Genomic DNA, 19,955 nt, shown 5'->3' on the forward strand with positions numbered 1-19,955 from the left:
AAAAAGTATATTTGCCAAAATCATGAATTACAAAGAATCTGAGGCAAAATAAATATTTCCCAATGTTTTAATCACTAGAAACCTCGGACGACATTTTCATTTTACGGAGCCATCGGCGCCTCGGCGGACCTTGGTCTCCCGTCGCCACAGCTAAAAACTCAGACCGCCTGCTCTTGCACGGCCACTTTCCCCCTCCAGTTCTCTCGCTCGGTCGCGCTCTCTCTCTGCAACGCAATGACGACCGCCATGGGTCCTCCACCTCCGAGGGCCTCTAACCTCGAGTCCGACCCGTCCGCCGAACCGGAAGCTCCCAAAACTCTCCAAGAAGAAGGAGGGGAAGCAGCAGCAGCAGCATCAACGAGCTCCTCCGCCACGGTCACTCCAATGGCTCCGCCTCCACCGCGAAACCCTATCTCCCCCGCCGAAAACGACGTCGACGCCTCGAATCCCGACGACGGCTCCGTGTCCGAGAGCGACGCGACGCCGAACGCAGCGAAACGTGGGGGCGTCGCGGTGCCTTACACGATTCCTCCGTGGAGCGAGCCACCTCGTCACCAGTTTTTCCTAGAAGTGCTCAAGGACGGTGCGATTATCGATCAGCTCAACGTGTGAGTCTCTTTGCGTCGTGCCTTGAGTTGTTTATGCGAGGTCCTACGAGTGACCTTTAGTTTACCCCACTATTTTCGCGTCATCCGGATTTAATGTGTTCGTCTTTGGGATTTTAGACACGAGAAGGGGGCTTACATGTTTGGACGGGTAGATCTGTGCGATTTTGTACTTGAGCATCCCACTGTCTCCCGATTTCATGCTGGTAATGTGACGATTCCCTTTGTTTCTCTTAAATTTCTTGTGGACGTATCCATGCCGTTCTGCTGAAAAATTACCAATCTTTCGCTGGCTAAGGCCAATTGAAGATAGGAATTGCTAAAGACCAGCCTTCATTATGGCTAAAGTTTGTAAATGAGCTGTTAAAAGATGTTTGCAGAGAATGTGTTCTTCTGACTGCTTGGTTTCACCTCTTTGCTAGTTCTGCAATTCAACGGGGAAGGAGATTCTTATATATTTGACATTGGGAGTACTCATGGTACTTTCGTGAACAAGAACCAGGTACTATAGTGGCAAGTAACTCTTACTTAATTTGGACAGTTGATCATGACTAGTAAATAAGTCAGATTGCTGCTAGGCACATGGCATGCCTTATCTCTCTGGTTCAAGACTCCCTTGAAATGCAGTTTTATTTGTTTATTCACAAAAGAGACAATTTACTGCTATTGGGAGTGCATAATATTGTCTCTTAAGTATCAATCCCATGGTTTTAATTGATATAACGTTTTGCTTTGAAACTGCTAAAGGAATTAACTGTAATTTGATGTATAGCGATTTCCAAAAAGAGTCAAACTCTTATGTGGATGTATAGTGGGAAGTTTCATCTCGAAACGGCTGAAATATTTCTTGTTTGCTGTATCTAAAAATTTTCACTAAAAGTCTGACCTGTCAAGAGATAGGACGGTATGCATTTTTTTTTTTTAAGTACATAACTTTCCTTCATTATATGTAGCTCTGCTGACACTAAAGTTTCTCAGAGCCACCCAATAAAGACTTTGAAGTGTTAATTGATGTCTACCGGATACTTCTCCATTTTATATTCTTGAAATATCAATTTTCACCATCAGCAGAAAACTATATTTTCATGCTTATACTAGGCAATAGGAGCGAATCTTATCAAGTTTTGTTTAATAGGTCTTTCTTTTGCCTTTAAACAGGTCAAGAAAAACGTATATGTGGACTTGCATGTTGGTGACGTTATTCGGTTTGGCCAGTGAGTTTCTCAATCTTTTTACTTGTTATTCCAATTATTTTTGTCTCTATGTGTTCCCCCTGGTCTTCTTTTCCGGAACCATTTGTCAAGAATTAGTCCAGGTGGAACAGTGGATATTATTAGTATAATCAGGAACTGATCTCAAGTCTCGTATGTGTCAGTAATTCATTGCTGAATGTACCTGTCATATAAGATCTACTTTTAACCTGATTACCTTACGCCAAATCTCCTCGGTTGCATTTCACAAGGTGTATTAATATAATAATATGGGCACCTTTCTTACGAAAATGGATATACTGGAGCATGAAATAGAGGGCACTTGATGCTTAAGGTGTGTTTTCGTGTTTGCTTGACGCAATCATGAGTGTTATTGTTCCTTCGCTTGTGCAGATCTTCACGGCTGTACATATTCCAAGGTCCAAGCGACTTGATGCCACCAGTAAGATTTCCAAATTGTATACTTCTCCTTCGTTGATATGATTAATGACTTCTTATAATTGAGCACTATGAGAACATCAATGAAAGTTACTAGGATTGTTCTCTATTGCTTTTGGTGCCATGTTCATAGTGATATAGATTTTACTAATATTGAACTTTTCTTATTATTAACTTTGGTAAAGCATTACCTGCTGGAACATTTCGAGATGTCAAAATATTAAATAGGATTCCAAAAAGGTGTAGTTCTTTATCGGTATTACATGTGACTGAAGAATCATTGCAAGGAACACTTTGAACTAATTGAGTAAGTATACATGTAATGTATATAATTGAATTGGAATGGATGGATGGGTTTTAACCTCATTAAAATCTGGAACTGTTTGAAGCTTTTCAATTTTTCTTTTAGGCCCAGCCAAAAGGTATGCCTCCTGTGAAGCTGAACAAAAATGCAATGGGGCCCAATACTTTGCTGGAGGCAAGAAATTATTTTTGATAGTATCCCTGGTGATGCCTGCCAAAAACCTTGAGCCTGATTAAGTCTTAAAGAATAGTATTCAGGAAAAGAAGACTTAGTATGTAGCTTGTCCACTCTGCCAGAGCTGGCACCAAATGACTGCGGGTCTGACCATTTTATGTATTTATAAATGCCGGATCAGTACAAAGTAGGGACAATTGGTTAATCCATTTGTACCTTCTTCAATGGCTTTAGCTTTTCTAATTTGGTCGACGTTGTCCCATTTTACCTTCATGACTATCATCGTTTAACCTTACTACACAAAAACAGAGAATGGAGGTTCCTGTTAGTGTGGTGATGCAGTTTTTGTGTTATGCCCTTGGGGAGTGCTAATTTTTTTCCTTGGTTTTAACAGGAGGCTGAGGTGAAAGTTATTAGAGATGCGAAAATGCGAGAAGAGATGCAAGACAGGGAAGCATCTCTTCGACGGGCAAGGGAGGATGCCTGTCTTGCAGATGGTATCTCCTGGGGCATGGGAGAGGATGCTGTTGAAGAAGAGGAGGTCTGTGAGAAATTACCTTTTCTTATGATGCTTGCAGCTGTTTTATCATGTCAAGCTGTAATTTTCGGAAAAATATGGAAGGGTTAATATGCTTTTTTTTTTTTTTTTTGCTTCTATCTCATGCGCTAATCTGTTTTTAGTATGGCATGTAGATGAGTTTTTCAAATGGTTCCCTGAGTTCTCAACAAGTTTGAGTTCAGGATTTGTTGTTAGAAATCGGAAGAAGATTTATTAGTGAACTTATAGATGAGATGGGATATGGATGACAGGATGATACAGAGGAAGTGACTTGGCAAACTTACAAAGGGGAGCTCACAGAGAAGCAGGAAAAAACCCGTGAAAAAGTGTTGAAACGAACTCAAAAGGTCAGGGTTTTAGTCCATTATGAATTTTGTTATTGTTGGGAATGTTTATATTCCTTAGCTTTTAAAGCATGGCGTTAAATTTCTTATATCAGTCAGGTTTTTTGGTCCTTTATGAGTTTTGTATGTACTATATCAATTTAGAGCCTCTAAACACTAATCTCAGGGATAAGAGTGATCAGTTTAAAGCAATAAAGGTCATGCCCAAACTAAAAGTGAACCATAGCTAGAAAGCACAAGCAAGGACAAGCAGGTTATAATGCCCTTTAGAGAGCAAAAATGCTTTGAAAGCATATGGGATCATTTCATGAACAAGAAAAGGCTATGTAGAATATCATCAAAGGAGGGATTAGGTTTTTTTTTTTTTTTTGCATTATCAACTACTCTGAGCTGACCACAACTTTCAATCTTAAAGTGTGCTTTCTAGGAAGAGATCACATGGCTGGGTTGTCATTTTTTGGTGGCATCATTTATTATTTGGTCTGTGTGATGCTTTGTGACATCCAGTAACTTAAATTCAAGAGTGGGATCCTTCAAGATAGAGATTTTTGTATTTAAATTTTTTTTTTTTGGCCCAAACTGCAGTAAGGAATATTTGTTCTATGGTTCTTCTATGATGGAAAAAGGTCATTGGGTAGGGTAAGACTGAAAAGCATTGGGTAGAGGAAAGAAGTAAGAAAGGATCTTGAGTATTTAAATCCAATAGAGGACTCTCCACCCTTCATTTCATTCTTCTCCTGCTGCAAATGATGCATTCAAGTAGACCTAACAAGATTTCCCTTTAAGAAAGGATCTTGAGTATTTACATCCAACAGAGAACTCGATACCAACTAGAGCCTAAGGAGCTAGAGGATCGATGTGGCCTACCCCACTTAGAAGGTTGTGTCAAGCTGAATATAAGTCATTATGCAATCAAATATGTAGAGCAAGCATTGGGTTAATTCTACTTTGGTCACTAAAGCTTAGTGAATTTTGTGATCAGGTCTCTAAACTTTGATTTAGTCACCTAATATACTAAAGTTTCACTCTCGCAATTGATGCACTTTGAATACAATCCAACCAATATTTGGGCAAATTGCTTACGTGATAGAAATATACCAATTTTCTCGAAGTCTCGTCATTGTCACGAGGCACCGTGTTAGTATGTCGCTAGAAAATTACCTGATTCTGATCAAAGTGCATGACTTGGAAAAAGAAAAAAGAATGAAAACTTAGTGTGTTGAGTTATTGAAATTTCACTTCACCATCTACCAGCTGGGACCGAAGTCAGTGACCTGACTGCAAAATTGACTGAAGTTTGGTGACCACCAGTGAAACTTACCCATATGCTTTGTAGTATGTGATTTGGCCACCATCCTACTGCCAATATGATTCGCCTGCATTCTTGATTATCTTTGATCCTGTGCTGGACTTATATAGTAGGGTTACAGTCATCTACTGTCAAAATGATTCGCCTGCCAGTTGCTCATTTTCTTGTTCTATCTAGATACAAGAAAATTACAGAACCTCAATATTCTTGCCTTCAGTATAGTTTCCTGACTCACTCCTCTTAAAAGAAACATGTGTATAAAATTTCAACTCTTGTTTGGACTTTCATTTCGAAAATTGGTGGTAGTTAGGAGATCAAATATGAGCAACAAAAAGATTGTTGTCACCCTTGAAATCGGTAGCTCTAAAGTTTGGAATGCTTTTTATCTTGTGTAATATGTGAATCCGATTGCTTGCCCCATTTATTTTTCAACTGTAGATTGCTCACATGAAGAAAGAAATAGATGCTATCCGTGCTAAAGACATTGCTCAAGGCGGACTAACACAAGGACAACAAACTCAAATTGCTCGTAACGAGCAGAGAATTACTCAGGTGTTGTACACATTACTGGCCTGGTTCTTTTCAATTTGATATGATCATTTCCAGTTTCTATCAATTAGCGAGAAATTTTTTTCCTTCTTTTCTTTGCAATTCACGTTGCAATTTTCTTTTTCTATAGATATTGGAAGAACTTGAAAGCTTAGAAGAGACTCTGAATGATAGCATACGAGAGAGTTTAGGCGCTCGTACAGGAAAGTTATCTCTCGGCAGAAACAAACGAACAACTGAAGATGAAGAGGAATATTTGAGGTACCTCATAGTTAGCTTCTCTTTCCGGATTGAAGATTTGCCATTTAGATGGTAAAGAGGGAATTAAAACCAGAACAAGTGATACCTGGGGCTATAATTAGCTTTCGCAGGAATAAAAACTGGGGCTACACTATTGAATTCAATGCATGTTATTTTTCGTTCTTTTTCAGCGATGACGATGAATTCTATGACCGATCAAAGAAAAAGGCAAATGTCCCTAAGATTGGCCAAAGCCCAGCGGTAGAAACTGCAGATACTCTTCTTGACAAGAGGGATGCAATCAGGAAACAAATAGAAGAGAAGAAAGAGCTGCTTCTGAATGAGAAGAAGAAAATAGAATCAGATAGTGCAGCAGAAACTGATGCTGGAGATGCACTTGATGCTTACATGTCTGGGCTTTCATCTCAGCTGAGTAAGTAATTTCACTAAAGGAAGTTTCTTAGTGCACTGTAGTTTGATCAACTTGATTAAGACCATCATGCTTATTTCCTTGTTGCTGATTCTCTGTTTCTATTTCAGTCCTTGACAAAACTACACATCTCGAAAACGAAATATCCTCACTTCAGTCAGAGTTGGATCGGATAGTCTATCTCTTGAAGTTTGCTGACCCATCAGGAGAAGCTAGTAAAAGAAGAGATTTGAAAGTGGAAGAACCAAAATCTATTGCATCTGATAATCTATTTGCCCCTATTGAGAAGCATATTTCCTCAGAAACAAAAGAAAGAAATAAGCAGGGGAAGTCAGCTAATGGCTCCAGGTCTGAAGGAACTATTCAAAATACCAAATCAAGCAAAAAGCCAGATGATGTCCAGACCCTTGAGGATAAGGCGGAGGAAAAAGCCGTTCCATATACTGTTGTAAAGCCTCAGTGGCTTGGTGCCATAGATGATATGCAAGAAAGAGAAACACACAAAGAACCAGAAATTTCTGATGTCCCTGATTCTGATCAATTTGTTGGTTACAAAGACAGGAGCAAAATTTTGGCTGGCATTGATTCACACGCAAGGTCCACTTCAGGGATTGAAGGTGCATGTGGTCTTATTATTAGGAAGCGGAAACCTGAAGGCAGTGAAGAAAAACCCAATGATCATTCTAGCTCTTCAGCTAGAGGATCCGAACTTGCTGCAGAGGATGCTGTGGCATTGTTACTGAAACATCAAAAAGGGCATTATTCATTGGACAGCGAAGGAAATGAAGATATGTCTAGCAGGCAACCATCCAGCAATGATGTTAAAAAGCCTAAACGAGTTCTTGGCCCCGAGAAGCCGTCTTTTCTCAATGCCAGCTCGGATTATGAATCATGGGTGCCTCCTGAAGGTACACTCTTTTACATACCAGTTCATTATATCAACTCTGGAAAAACCTGAATTTCCTGTCATTTGCCCATGCAGGACAATCTGGTGACGGACGGACCACATTGAATGATCGTTACGGTTACTAAGATTTACAGCTTTTGGTTGCCTGTCTGGAACTTATATTGGAAGCACAGATTACCTATATATGCTTGGAGACGCATTTAGGATTCATAAGGATCTCGCAATAGCATTGGAGGTTGCAGAGCCTAAATTTTGGCTGAGCGGTTATTCACTGGAAGGGGTCATAAAGGTGCGGAGGACCACTATTCTCAACCTGCCAATGGGAATTGAAAATTGTGGTGCTCATTCATGGTTGTAAAATGGATGAAGAGTTGCCCCTAGCTTCGCATGACGCTTTCTACACCAAGGAATAGCAACGTGTACTGGTGCAGGCAGGTGGGTGGTACAAAGACATGACAACTGATAGTAGACATGTAATTTGGCAAGAATTACTTAGTGTGGGTTGAGTTCACTGGAATGAAGAATTTGATTACATATGCAACTTGAGATGCCTAAGGCTAACCAGATTGTTCGTTGTAATCAGGATGAGCTCAAGACATACCAAGATGACTGACAGTCCTGTTGCTAGACCTTCAATGTACTCTAAACTGCAGTGTATTCTGGAACAGGTCATAGTGGTAAAAAAACTCAAAGCTGTGTTCTGAAGGATTGGAAGTTTGCAGTGGCTGGTCAGTACGAACTCGTCAACCTAGTGAGAGAACACAAGGCGCCTTTAATTTTCATGAGGGACCGCTGCATGTATAATGTGTGCGTTTAAGAAGTGCCACATGCTTGCGAGAGCAGCGGGTGGAAAATGTTTCTGAGTACTTCCCCTATTTGTTTCAGCTTTTGTATGCTCGACCCATCTCGAATAATGCTCTAGTGAGCTCATCGGTGTGAGCAACCGCGATGAAAGTCAAATGTGAAGCAACAGGTTATTTCTGGGCATTAGGAAATACATATCAATTATGTAGGTCATTCAGTTGATCTTAAACTAATCAGATATGCAACTGCGATAGAAAGTGCAGTTAATAGGAGTACTTATAATATGACTGAAACCATAAAGCGAATGAGAGTTGGGCACAGCGATTGAAAATCGCCCTCTAAAATATATGCTTCTCTTCTAGGTGTATGTGCGAGAGCATTGCACTAGCTAAAAATTGGTGAATTTGGATTAAAAATTGCAAGCAGTTCATGAGACATGACAATTTCTGAGCAGCCAAAGATTTTATTCTCCTGTAACATGGTCCTGCTGAATTTTAATGGCACGTCTGACTACTTGCTAAACTTTTTTTTTTTGCGTTGTCCCTATCTTCGTTCTCGTAATAAATACCGGCAATCAAAGCCCCGGTCGCATCCCACAGCACCGAGTTTCGGGCTGGAAATATAATAGAGGCCAGAAAAGAGAGATACAGAAAATGTTCCCCCAGGGGTTCCGCTGAGAGCTGTAGCAAACTACAACTGATACTTCTGTCAAATAAAATAAGCAAGGGAAAAGGGAAGGGCCTCTGCAACTCAAATTCGGATTGTCACTGATGCAAAAAAATTTGTAAACCTATTTACATACGCACAAAACAATGAGTTTAGTGATACAACAAAAATCATGTTCGTCATTTTTCTACACTATATACATTGAGAGAGAGAGAAAGAATGATTGGTGGCATGTCTACCGAGCACCATAAGAAGTCGTAAAACATATGTACTTGACAATTACAGATAGTAGCACGACAGGTCTCAAAGCACAGGAAAGCAGGACGAGTTCTCTTATCCTTGGGGATCGCCAGGCTTCTCTAGTAAAGTACCTGGATTTCATCCAATGTGCTTAGCGAAGAGAATTCCCCACAAGACAAATTCCCGGGTCCTCAAGTCTGACATCACATGATCTGTATTCGTCTCACTTTGGAAGTTTTGTATGTTGTCATGCTTTCAATTATCTCCATGCATACAAGGAAGCTGAACTTTTCAAGTTTTTGAGATCCAACTCATGCTATCTAGATGAGGGCAGCTGACATCTGGTGAAGTCTGATGTGATTCGATACCAAGGCCCAACATATCATAATAACTGGATAGAAATCTGATAGCTCCGGGCATGTACATGATGTATGCGTGGCATGATGCAATAACGCCTACTGGAGACCTTTTGACAACCCTTACGTCAAACTAATAGTGATATGCATCACGCAACATGGCTGCTACCCTGGAGGCACAGGGCTATGCCAACTGAGGACAAATTGAAGTCCTCATACTGGATTAGTTGAAGAAATAAGGCGAGTCAAGAACATCTTTGAGATTGAAGTCTCCTCGTTCAGGCAAAGGAGGAAAAGATAATTCCGGGAAAGACTTCTGAAAGCTCTCCAGCAACTGCACCCAAATGAAGAAGGATCAGATGATTGAGGTTCCACTCGATCAATGTACAAAGACAGAGTATTTATTTGGAAATCAATGTTTACAACGACTTCCAATTCAAAAAGATGCAGAGGGACAACTTCTGACTAGTAAAAGGACTCAGCTTTTGCAGGTCCCAAACCAACAAACAACTATCCTTACTGTTTCTCCTCTAGGAGTTGGAAAACATGTGGATGTAGCTTTACCAGATGTGCAGACGCAAGTGTCCACTATTGATGCATGCATGCACAACCAGGAGATTGTACACAATTCAAGAAGCAGCAAAGCAAATAGCGGATAATTAAACTTGTTTAGCTCAAAAGTCTACTCTGGATTCCAGTAATAAATTTTACCGGGTACGATGTTAAAAAATCAGACCGGATCACCCGGGTCAGTTCAGGCTTTCAAGATGCCGTGCTACCTATAACCTATAAATGAGACGATAATATTGCAACGCTTTTAATGTTAACTTAAAGGTCAACTTCATCTGATAAAAACTCTTCAGGAAAGATTTTTTCAACAAATAAAGTAAAGAGTATCCGACAACGAAGATACTGTACATTTTCCAAGATCGGAATCTCGTAAAGTTCAACAAATTTCTCCCTCAACATCCTATTCATTTCATCCACGTCACATGCATGTGTCCAGTAGGAATCGTGAACCCCTGCAATCATATGAATTGATAGCCGAAACCACATTAGTAGCAAATATGTAATGAGCAAGTCGCATATAAGGAAGACTCGAGGAAAACCTGCAAAGTTCAACCCAGCCTTTTTGCAAGCAACTGCTGTCATCATCATATGAGAACCATCAAGAGAGTGCACAAAGTTTGGGGGAAAAGCTGTTCTCTGACGCTTGGTCAGAACCTACAGATAATCACCAGCAGCCAGAAACTATGAAGGTAGGATCCACAAAATAAGATCTCAATTTTAATCTCAACATTTTACAGAGGGAAAAGTGAAAGCTATGAAAACCCTGGCTGTAATCAAGAACCAGAAACTCAACATGATTCTGAAATAAGGAGGAAGGCAAAGACAGGGCAAAACCCAGTGCGACACATAAGATTCAAGTTGAGATCGTGAAACTTGATCATTCGGAATTTTGCAAAAATAACTAAAAGTCCTCTTCAAGGCCTAAAAGCTCTATTCAAAATATCACGAATCCACCAACAACTAACCAACAAAACCCAAAAATGATGCCAAGAGTAGTCTCTTTCAGTCTCTGAACAACTTACAACTATTTTAAGAAAAAAAGGAGATCCTGAAATGATCTACTTTTAACTCTTCTTCATTAAGTACTGACACCCATATCATCCTTCGTATCTAGAGTAGGCATGATCCATGGGACAGTGGATCTATATCCTTCTCCAATCCAAAACCTCTTCACTCACTTCATCATTTATCAATCAAATTTGACTAGCTGGTTAATGATGCCTCACTTTAGCACAATCCTAGAGCATAAGGTACTTTAGAAAGTTCCTTTTAGGCTCGTCCTCTACACTACTCAAAATATTAGCTAGACAATAGTGCGCCATTACGATATGGAAGGGGACTAGCTGGATGTTGAGGACCTAGAGTAGCATAGGTACTTAACAAAAAACAAAAGTAAACAATCTGAACTTCCTACTATGGCTAGAAGTTGACAGTGCGCCTGAATTATGCTCCCAAAACAAAACTGGAAAGCATGCATGGCCAGGGATGTTACTTGTGCAGCAATTCCGCGAGAGAGACAGACACATCAATGGTTGCTTTCTCATTAAAATGATTATGACAGCATTGAAAGGCAAGCAGGGGCTGGAATAAGGCGTGCGACTTCACCTAACACCACGAGAGAGAGAGAGAGAGAGAGAGAGAGAGATCTTGGTTCATCATATTCTTCACACTATATGCACTGTTCATGAGAGTAAAATGGAACTTCAGCTAACGTACTGTTCAAGATAATAGTCCAGAGAAAAGCACAGCCAAAACTGCTATACGGTGCACAATTTCATGACTTAGCAATTAAACTCACAATTGTCAAATGACCCTGCAGGGTAGTAACCCTTTTCAGAAAAATGTAAGAAGGTAAGATCATTAGATCTTATGACTTCTGTTATTTTGCTCACAATAATTGAACTACACATCCTGCAGAATCTCCGAGATAATTTATTCAATTGGGTTTGTAGATATAGAAAATATAAACCACGTCTTTCTCTAACAGCTTAAGATTTGGAAAGGCCGCTCAATAGCAAGATTGGTTGTTCTTCCAAATGTCAAATATACCTGAACTTTTAGTCAATGACTTAATGCCCCATCAATTCCCTTTCACCTCATCAAGATGGTCATGCTAGGACTGCCAAACTCCAGTGGGGTATTCTTATTGCTGAAGATTTACTTTATGCACGTGACAGGTTTCCCATTGTGAATATATAGGGTTACTATGCACTAAAAAGATCCTCAAGTCAACAAGATCGAGGTGAAAATTCTTGTTTAGATGAGTACAAGATGGCACGTAAATGAATGATGCATAGATACTTACAACAAACAATATCTACATTAATTATAGCAGGAAGGGATGGAAGATCGAAAAACAATGACCTTTTCAGTTTCACGTTGCAATGTCAAAATCTGAAGCGAAGTCCTAACCTGAAAACATTCAAAAATCACACTTCATATCAAGATTTGAATATTTCGAGTTTATGAAGAAACAAAGATAGAGACACCCACAAGATGTCTTCCTACTCTACGATAAGGTTGCACCACAGGAAGTCCAAGGGGAGTTGTCCACCGAACTGGCTGATTCTCAGATGCAATAATCTGTTTCAGAAAAAAAAATTGAAGTCAGTGACAAACAAAGACTAGAATAAATTGAAAAGGGACAAACAGAACATGGTCACCTTAGCACAGTCACCAAGCCAGCTCATGATACTTCTTGCTGCTTCAAACATCTCCCCTAGAGCAGTTAAGGTGGTCTGCACAAACAAAAATGTCGCAGCATCGTCATTCCAACAGCATTATTTTCTCCAATCCATATCCATGTTAAGCCACCAATCAATTCATATTAGTATCAGATGGCTTTGCAACCACTACAAATAGCCAACAAGTGTCACTCCACAATCAACCACAGTGACAGAACTGGACAAAGAAGAACAGTACAATCACCCCTACCTTTGCAGCATAGCAAGAAGCATGGAAAAGTTCTGTATCATCCATAATCGCACCACGTTCCTTCAACCTCCTCTTTATCTGATCCCGGGCACCAATATAAGTGACACCATATACAGACGTCATAACTGTCTGCTTCACCAACTTTCTATCAACCTGGCATGCCCACCTATGAGTGTCAGCTGGCAACTACTAGAGATTATCAGGGTTACATAGAAAATTTGAAAAAAATACTTGAATAGCACTCTTATTGTCTTCCATCTAACTGATAAATGTATTAGAATAATAGAATTCCGATCATCTTTTATCTGAATGATATATGTAACAGAACAATTAATTGTTAGTCAGTTAGACTGGCAAACCAAAAGTTGAGACTTGACCTGATGAATTAAGGTTCTTGCATTCAACGCATCTCGAAACACAGCCGGATCTTTCTTTGCATCCGTTTGCATTATTTCAAGTACTCTGCACAGGGGAAACATCCTATCATCCAATTTGCAACCGTAGTTATCTATAGAGCACATGGACGACGAGAACAGAACAAACCACAATACTGAAGCAGAACATGTACCTTCAACAAGTAACTACAACTATCATTCGCATCATAATTTTAACAACTTGATATGCATGGGTCAAGGGAAATGAAAGTTTAGCTAACCGTAACTTAAGTAATTAAGTACAGATTGACCTAGAAACCTTTAGTTTCAAATACAATAGGGTAAAATGTATCACACCATTATGATCTGTATGTCCATCTTCTCAGTGAACCAATTCTGAATTGATTTTAAAGGCAGAATTACCTGTTTTATATTTCAGTAACACAAGCAGCATGGCTTCTGATGCATGTAATTAGCTCATAAAATGATATTCATTCTGAGAGTATATAAAGGGACTGATATGCACCTTTTACAGGGTTTAAACAGAGTTATATTCCACTTTAGTCAAATCACAGATGAGACAGTTAAACTCACTCTACGAAATTCATCCAAAATCAACTGTCACATCAGTGCGACTTGTTAAGGAAGATGAATGAAGTGTAATTTCTAGCATGCAAGCTAGAAAATGATAATCCTAGTATAATCTCTAGCATACAAGCTGGGCGGTGCATAAGTATGATAAGCTACTTCTTCAATCCTATCTAAGAGACAATTATTACAATGAAATTAACAAAAAGTACTAAATTACAGTTTTAATGGAAGTGGCTGATACAGTCCATGAACATGTCAGAATGTGAAGTTAACAGAGAAAGTGCAGCTCCCTTAAATACAACTCCAGAGTAGAAAGAGCTGGTTGCATGAATATGAAAATGGCTTACCGAGCTGCTATTCCCGAGTAAACATCAGCAGGCTTTTCTCCTGCAACCAAATTGACAGCAGCTGCACCCAACTGAATGCAGGATTTTCCTCGATCAATCTCAAAGAGGTTTAGGATTTACAAAAGCCAGATCACATAATCAAATGCAAGTAATGGAGATGTGATAGTCGTTTATGATTATTGAGCATAAACAAACACAACCAAAAGGAACTATCCTTATTATCTGATGTCTCAGTTGTCTTCGCCATCAAGTATATATACACTTCTCACCAGCCAGGTGATGCAATAAAATGTGCTAAAAAATATTAGTTGCTAATAGAAAACCCAAACTGAGAGGTACATGGTGCAACATGAACACCTGACATCATGGCATATTCTGCTTTAGTAGGAAGTGAACCCACCCTTGCATGATTAACAGAAGAACAAAAATATGATATCCATCACAAGAGCAGAAAAGTTTTACAGATTCTTCCATAACAAAGTCTTACTTTCCCAAAACCAATTAAGGTTCTAATTATTGATAATCAAAGTGGAAAACAGAGAGTACGAAAGCATATAAAATACTGATACAGACTTATCTAGAGTTATCTTCTATTCGCAGAGATATGCAAGCAGACACCCGAACTTGATCCCTAACTGTGAGAAAAAGGAAAGAGCTATTACCTTGTCTCTTCCGAGGGCAGCATAGTGTTGCAAACCATTGCAGGAACCATCCTAGAGAAACAAGAAAATGTCAATTCGACAAGTATAACCATTGTTCAAAGAGAAGGAAAGAGGGCTTTGTCGGGAGGGGGGGGATGTATTTTTGCACTGAGAAAAACAAGCGTTGGTCTCTAAATCATTCAAAAGAAATGACTAAATTTGGTTCAAGTTATTCACATTTCACAGAACTGAGCAACAAAGAACATTATGACAATAATTTCACCATCAAAAAAGTCAAAGAATTTTCTTCTAAAAACGCAGCGCAGCAATCTGGCATCCCCCTTCCCATACACTTCCAGTTACTGCAATTTCCCTTTTTCTTTTTTATATTAACCACCATGCTTTCCTAAATTCCTCTCAATATTTTGGACAAATTAATTAAAACTTGCATTCAACAAACAGGTGCTTCTTTGTCCTTCATAAAATATGCACAAAATTATGAAGTATCACTTCTCTTCTGTTTGTGTTCCCATTGCATTGCAAGGACCAAGAAAAATTTCTAAAAGCAGCCAATAAATGGAATTGCTCACACACCTGGTGGACAGGTATATTTGATCTAAAAGTTTCCGGAGAAGAGCTTCTTAAAGCTTCAGTAAGATTAATGCACACGGCCAAGCACTGGAACGGGTCTTCAGCATTCAACCACCATCGCTTTCCTTCAAGAGGCCGGTCAGCAGAATCAAATATATCATCCAAGTGATTTTCTATAAATGCTAATCTTCCCTCATGAGACAATTTGTCCACTCCACCAGCATATAAATTGGCTAAATGTATTTTCAGCCAGCGTAAGCCCGACTTCCCAAGGGGGCGACTCTCAGCAAACTCCAAAATGCCACGACATAAATCTGAACCAAGATGATTTAAGTAGGGGTGCATGGGGTAGGCACGGCCTCGGAAATCGAGGTTATGCGGATAATAAAAACCCTCTTCATCCTTCATTTTTCTTGCAACCTGTAAGGCAAAAGTAACTGCTGGCATCAATTGCAAAAGCCATGTTTTTTTTTCCTTTCTCTTTATTCTTTCAATGAGACTGCAAAGTGCGCTCTTACTGCAAGTTTAAGTTCTATGTCACAACGCTGTGAATGTCTCTCCCTGTTTTCTTTTCTGGTGGACTTTAATTTCCACTTCCATTTTCTTATCTGTGATTCATCTTCCGTATCTGGCTTGTCTGGCAAAGCTATCTGACATGACAAAGTTCACAAAGAATGGGAACTTATTATCAACTGACGATTTATTCCAGAAATAGTCTGGTAAGAAAGAAGATACGTGCAGAATAAATGTTCTAGCGATAAGTTCCATATGACTTACGTCATTACGGTCCACAAGATCCGCAAGGCAGCCTCCACTATTCCATATCCTATCCACAACAGAAAGCACCCTTCTGTTGACCCGCCATTTAGTAGCCCCTAATATATCTAAAGCCTGTAAAATTTGTTATAACAACTGAATCAACAAAATAGTCATCAAAGGAGCTGTGAAGTGAGACATTTCTTCATACGTTTAGAAATGTGCAACGGACAAGATGAAACTTAGATGTTAATAATAACTGGATCATTCTTCCATATAAGTATCTTCATGAATCAAATAATTGCGAACCTCAAATACTGGTTGAAGTTGCTGCAGAGGAGCCCGCTTAAACGCTTCACGTTGTTGTCTAACTCCATGCGTGCGCATGGCAGAAGAAGGTAGGAACAAGTATGCCCCTTTATCGTAACTGCGAGGAAAAGATTGGGGCGGGGAAAGAGGAGGGGGGGGAGAGGAGGAGGAGGAGGAGGAGGAAAGGATGAATGCCATTGTCAATAAACCTTCACCTAAAGAAGAGTTATTTTCCACTATGAATTGTGATTGATAAGAAGAATGAAACATGCAATAGAGGAACTCAACTTTGCTCTGGTTGGACAGTGCAAAAACTTGACCTATGTTTTGCAAAGTTAAAAAAGTAGACAGCATCACTGTCATAAATTAAAAACATACCCTGTCCACTTGACAGGCGGTATCAACATCGGCATATATGGAATCACCATATGTCTTGCCTGTTCAAATAGCAAAAATATTATTAATGGAAAATGAAGAAACATAACTTATTTTACATCCCAAAAAGAAGAAGATTGGCCTGAAAAGCAACTCACGAGTAAAAATCTACTCCTCCTTTTCCCCAAGGAAAAATCTAAGAGTAGCGTGGAAACATCATCCTATGGGAAATGAGAAGTGCATTTACTTACTGTTCGTTCCAGGCCTTTGAGAACTAATGGGTCGCACTGGATAACACCATATCTTCTGCTGGAACTCCTGGGAGTAAAAGAAAACTGCCTATTTAAGATTGGATTACATTGACAATCACTGAAAAGGAAAGGAAAACGAACCCTCACTTTGTATCTCTTGTAACAGTCCTGAATGTATGCAAAAATGCAGGTCGTATATCAGGTGGATCTTCGGCCAATTGATTAGCAGGAGGTTGTATGTATGCAGTTTGTATCAACAACTCAATCAGACGGCTTCCCACCTGAGAAACAAAGGGATGTAATATTTCATTACTACAAAGTTTATGAAAACGAAATAGATAACCACTTTACTGTCCTCGAGCAACAAATTTTTTCACGAGTAAATAAACATACAGCAGTAATGGTAAAAATCTTAGAAAACCTTAGCTTTTGCCTCCTGGCCCCAGGGTTTCAAATCATCCTGTCCCTTCACTAGCCTCTGCACTGCCGGTAATTTACGTTGTTTCAACAGATTAGTGACTTTGTGCCTTAACTTCTCTTGCTCCTGGGATGCAGCATTTGTTCCATCTCCTCTGTCCTCATCAACTTCTTTTAAATTCTTCTTTTTTGTTTTTTCCAAGAACCTTTGTATTCTAACCTGAAAAATTGCAAAAGCTATGATGATAAGCAATCAGTCTGGAGGAAAAATTATGCCTAAGTCATACCAAAGGAACCATATGTTTATGGTTTGGCTGGCATGGGGTAAATCAAAACACGGACGCATGCTAAATATAGATCATGAAAATTTGAAGTTCGATGTCTTCACATGCACATGGGATTGCATCCTGTCAGTACTCCCACGAGTAGAGATGACACAATGTGTATGTCAGCAACCCAATCATGCACACTTCTCTCATTTCCACCATGATGACTATGAAGAACGATAATCAGACCAAAATCTCTCCTCAAAAAAACCCCCAATTATTGCAGGGGGGGAGGGAGAGAGAAAAGAATCCACCTATCACATCAACATCCTGTGAGTCGCTTACACCAGATGACAATCATTTTACCCAGAAAACCTCACACTAGTCAGTTCTTCTAAAGTTCTAACATGGACCTTCCATTTCATCGCACAACAACAAATTGATGACAGAAACTTCCATTACTCTTGATGCCAACATAACGAAAAATGAGTAAGCAAAAACGGCCACGAGAAGATGGTTGGCTCAGAGAGTAAAAACAAAAGGGCATCTATACTAGCATAACTTCACAAAGGAGCATCGCCACAATTTTTTAGAGTAAATTATGGGAATAGCAACTGACAAGTTATTAGATTCTGCAATCCTATGGACTATAAAACCTAGATATTAACGAGAGTCTTGAAGTTGGTCCAAGTAGTTCACAGTTATTACATATCGGCTCAGTACGGCTAGAGGGAAAAGGTATGTCTTACCATATAAATGCAAACATCACTTCACAAGAATCCCTAAGAACAGTTCTTTATTTGAAAAGGAAAATGAAAAAGAAATTCAGGAGTACCAAATTGATGAGAAAATCGAAACAACTTGCACCATAAGAGTATAAATTAAACAGGGTTACCTCCTGCTCAACAGCGTCGCCTATCGTGCAAGCTGCCTGTATAACTCGGGCAAGGCCATGACCATGTTCTCCTCCCGTCATCATCAGTGCCATCAATTTATGCATCGTGATCACTGCCATCATATCCGCTGGCAACTGATCGAAGAAATGCGCATAAGCCGTCTTCCTCTTGCCTGACCTGTACGACTCTTGCTCCTCGGCGATGGCATTTCGCAGAGGCTCAAACCAGCCTAAGAACAGAGACTTCATATACGGCAGATTCGGAGCCAGCCGGTGCTCGCACATATCATTCAACAGCTCCTTATACTCCTTGGCCGCCCGCTGCCACGCCTCGCACTCGGCCTTCACTTGCCTCCTTTTCAGCCTGTGATACTTGGCCCTCCCCATTCCTCTGGCGGCCAAATTCCGCTGCCTATTCCAAAATAGCTTCTCTTTCCTCTCCACCTTGGTCATCTCCGCCAAGAGCTCCTTCACCTCCTCCTCGGCAACCGAAACGTCCTCCTCGACGTCCGTCGAAGAGACTACCTCTGCCTCGGCCACGCTGGCATACCCCTTGGGGCAAAACCCATTGAGCCCCAGCCCGAAGCTGGGCCGCCCCACGAAATCCTCATTCCACGAGACCTCCCCGCTCCGACGCGGAAGGACATCCGGAAAACCCAAACCCACAGACCGCCCGACCTCAAATTGCCTGAATCTAAGCTTACCGGAATCAGCAGCCGGCTCCTGAGAGGGGCCGAGGAAGCTGTAGGCCCGAGAGCAATGGCGGGCACCCACGGAAACCCGCCACGGCGACCTCGAAACGGCGAGCTTGGCGACGGTTCTCCACATAACCGGGGGCGAAGGGATACGGGGTCGGCGACCGGCGATCAGGAGGAAGGGGTCGAAACCTGAGGAGGCGAGGGCGGAGGAGGGAATGGGGGGTTTAGAGATGGACATGAAAGTGGAGGAGAAATGGAGGAGAGAGCGACGGTGAAGTGGGCGGAATCGCAGCGGACTTCATAGAGTTGAAGACGAAGGAGGAGTAGGAGTAGGAGTAGGAGGAGGAGGAGGAGGAGCCGCCGACCTTAAAACCCTGCTTGAACCTTTCGCCCTGTCGCAACCCATACGACGGTTTCTGCTCCTCTGCTGTTTTTTCTTTTTGTTTTTTTCCCCCCCTTTTCCATAAAAACTTCCTCCTCTTGCGTATACCTACGTAAAAAAAAAAAAAAAAAAACAAGAGTACTCAATTATTTTCTCAAAATTAACACGATCAGCAATGAACGAATGATCATTTCAAAGAATGTAACAGTGTGCATCCACATGTATCTTGCTCACGCGTTGCGACTTTCACCAGAGTACCAATTCATCTTTTTATCGAATTTCATCTTATTCTGTTTTATTATCCAAGTCACATCACGCGCGCCAATTCATCTTTTTATCGAATTTCATCTTATTCTGTTTTATTATCCAAGTCACATCACGCGCGCCGTATATTGTGTGTAGATTGCGAACCGCTACTCCCT

At 40.4% G+C, this 19,955-nt stretch overlaps 2 protein-coding genes across 3 annotated transcripts; one reads left to right on the forward strand and one right to left on the reverse strand.

Annotated features, from left to right (window-relative positions):
- The first annotated feature begins 83 nt into the window (after positions 1-83).
- On the forward strand, positions 84-7,806 carry LOC115753467 (kanadaptin). The gene is made up of 12 exons (XM_030692086.2): positions 84-608; positions 726-811; positions 1,028-1,107; positions 1,764-1,819; positions 2,210-2,258; positions 3,127-3,273; positions 3,543-3,638; positions 5,383-5,496; positions 5,624-5,754; positions 5,925-6,166; positions 6,274-7,071; positions 7,146-7,806. Exons 1-12 carry the CDS (start codon positions 235-237, stop codon positions 7,193-7,195), a joined length of 2,223 nt encoding a protein of 740 aa, XP_030547946.1. The 5' UTR covers positions 84-234; the 3' UTR covers positions 7,196-7,806.
- Positions 7,807-8,616: 810 nt separating this feature from the next.
- On the reverse strand, positions 8,617-19,567 carry LOC115753465 (DNA-directed RNA polymerase 2B, chloroplastic/mitochondrial). Of its 2 annotated transcripts, XM_030692085.2 has the most exons (19): positions 18,454-19,567; positions 17,297-17,512; positions 17,023-17,156; positions 16,876-16,942; positions 16,628-16,686; positions 16,250-16,367; positions 15,962-16,075; positions 15,703-15,834; positions 15,188-15,604; positions 14,615-14,665; positions 13,953-14,023; positions 13,018-13,102; positions 12,641-12,793; positions 12,370-12,444; positions 12,200-12,289; positions 12,071-12,118; positions 10,246-10,360; positions 10,055-10,158; positions 8,617-9,470 (listed from the first exon to the last, which is right to left on the reverse strand). In XM_030692085.2, the coding sequence occupies exons 1-19, from the start codon at positions 19,387-19,389 to the stop codon at positions 9,360-9,362; spliced, it is 3,096 nt and encodes a 1,031-aa protein (XP_030547945.1). In that variant the 5' UTR covers positions 19,390-19,567; the 3' UTR covers positions 8,617-9,359. The 2 variants fall into 2 exon arrangements, with proteins under 2 accessions (XP_030547945.1, XP_048128628.1); XM_048272671.1 differs by lacking the exon at positions 10,055-10,158.
- Between the last annotated feature and the right edge of the window lie 388 nt (positions 19,568-19,955).

Source organism: Rhodamnia argentea, chromosome 11, assembly GCF_020921035.1.
Source record: "Rhodamnia argentea isolate NSW1041297 chromosome 11, ASM2092103v1, whole genome shotgun sequence".
Classification (NCBI taxonomy): Eukaryota; Viridiplantae; Streptophyta; class Magnoliopsida; order Myrtales; family Myrtaceae; genus Rhodamnia; species Rhodamnia argentea.

What these genes read in the sequence shown, in the direction of transcription:
- LOC115753467 (XM_030692086.2), top strand. Translation starts at nt 235, where the DNA reads ATGACGACCGCCATGGGTCCTCCACCTCCGAGGGCCTCTAACCTCGAG. An exon ending in ATTATCGATCAGCTCAACGT is followed by an intron (nt 609 to 725) that starts GTGAGTCTCTTT and finishes TTGGGATTTTAG; the next exon opens with ACACGAGAAGGGGGCTTACA. An exon ending in TGGGCTTTCATCTCAGCTGA is followed by an intron (nt 6,167 to 6,273) that starts GTAAGTAATTTC and finishes TTTCTATTTCAG; the next exon opens with TCCTTGACAAAACTACACAT.
- LOC115753465 (XM_030692085.2), bottom strand. Translation starts at nt 19,389, where the DNA reads ATGTCCATCTCTAAACCCCCCATTCCCTCCTCCGCCCTCGCCTCCTCA. An exon ending in GTAGAGTAGGAAGACATCTT is followed by an intron (nt 12,119 to 12,199) that starts GTGGGTGTCTCT and finishes GAATGTTTTCAG; the next exon opens with GTTAGGACTTCGCTTCAGAT. An exon ending in GGCTGGGTTGAACTTTGCAG is followed by an intron (nt 10,159 to 10,245) that starts GTTTTCCTCGAG and finishes ATATGATTGCAG; the next exon opens with GGGTTCACGATTCCTACTGG.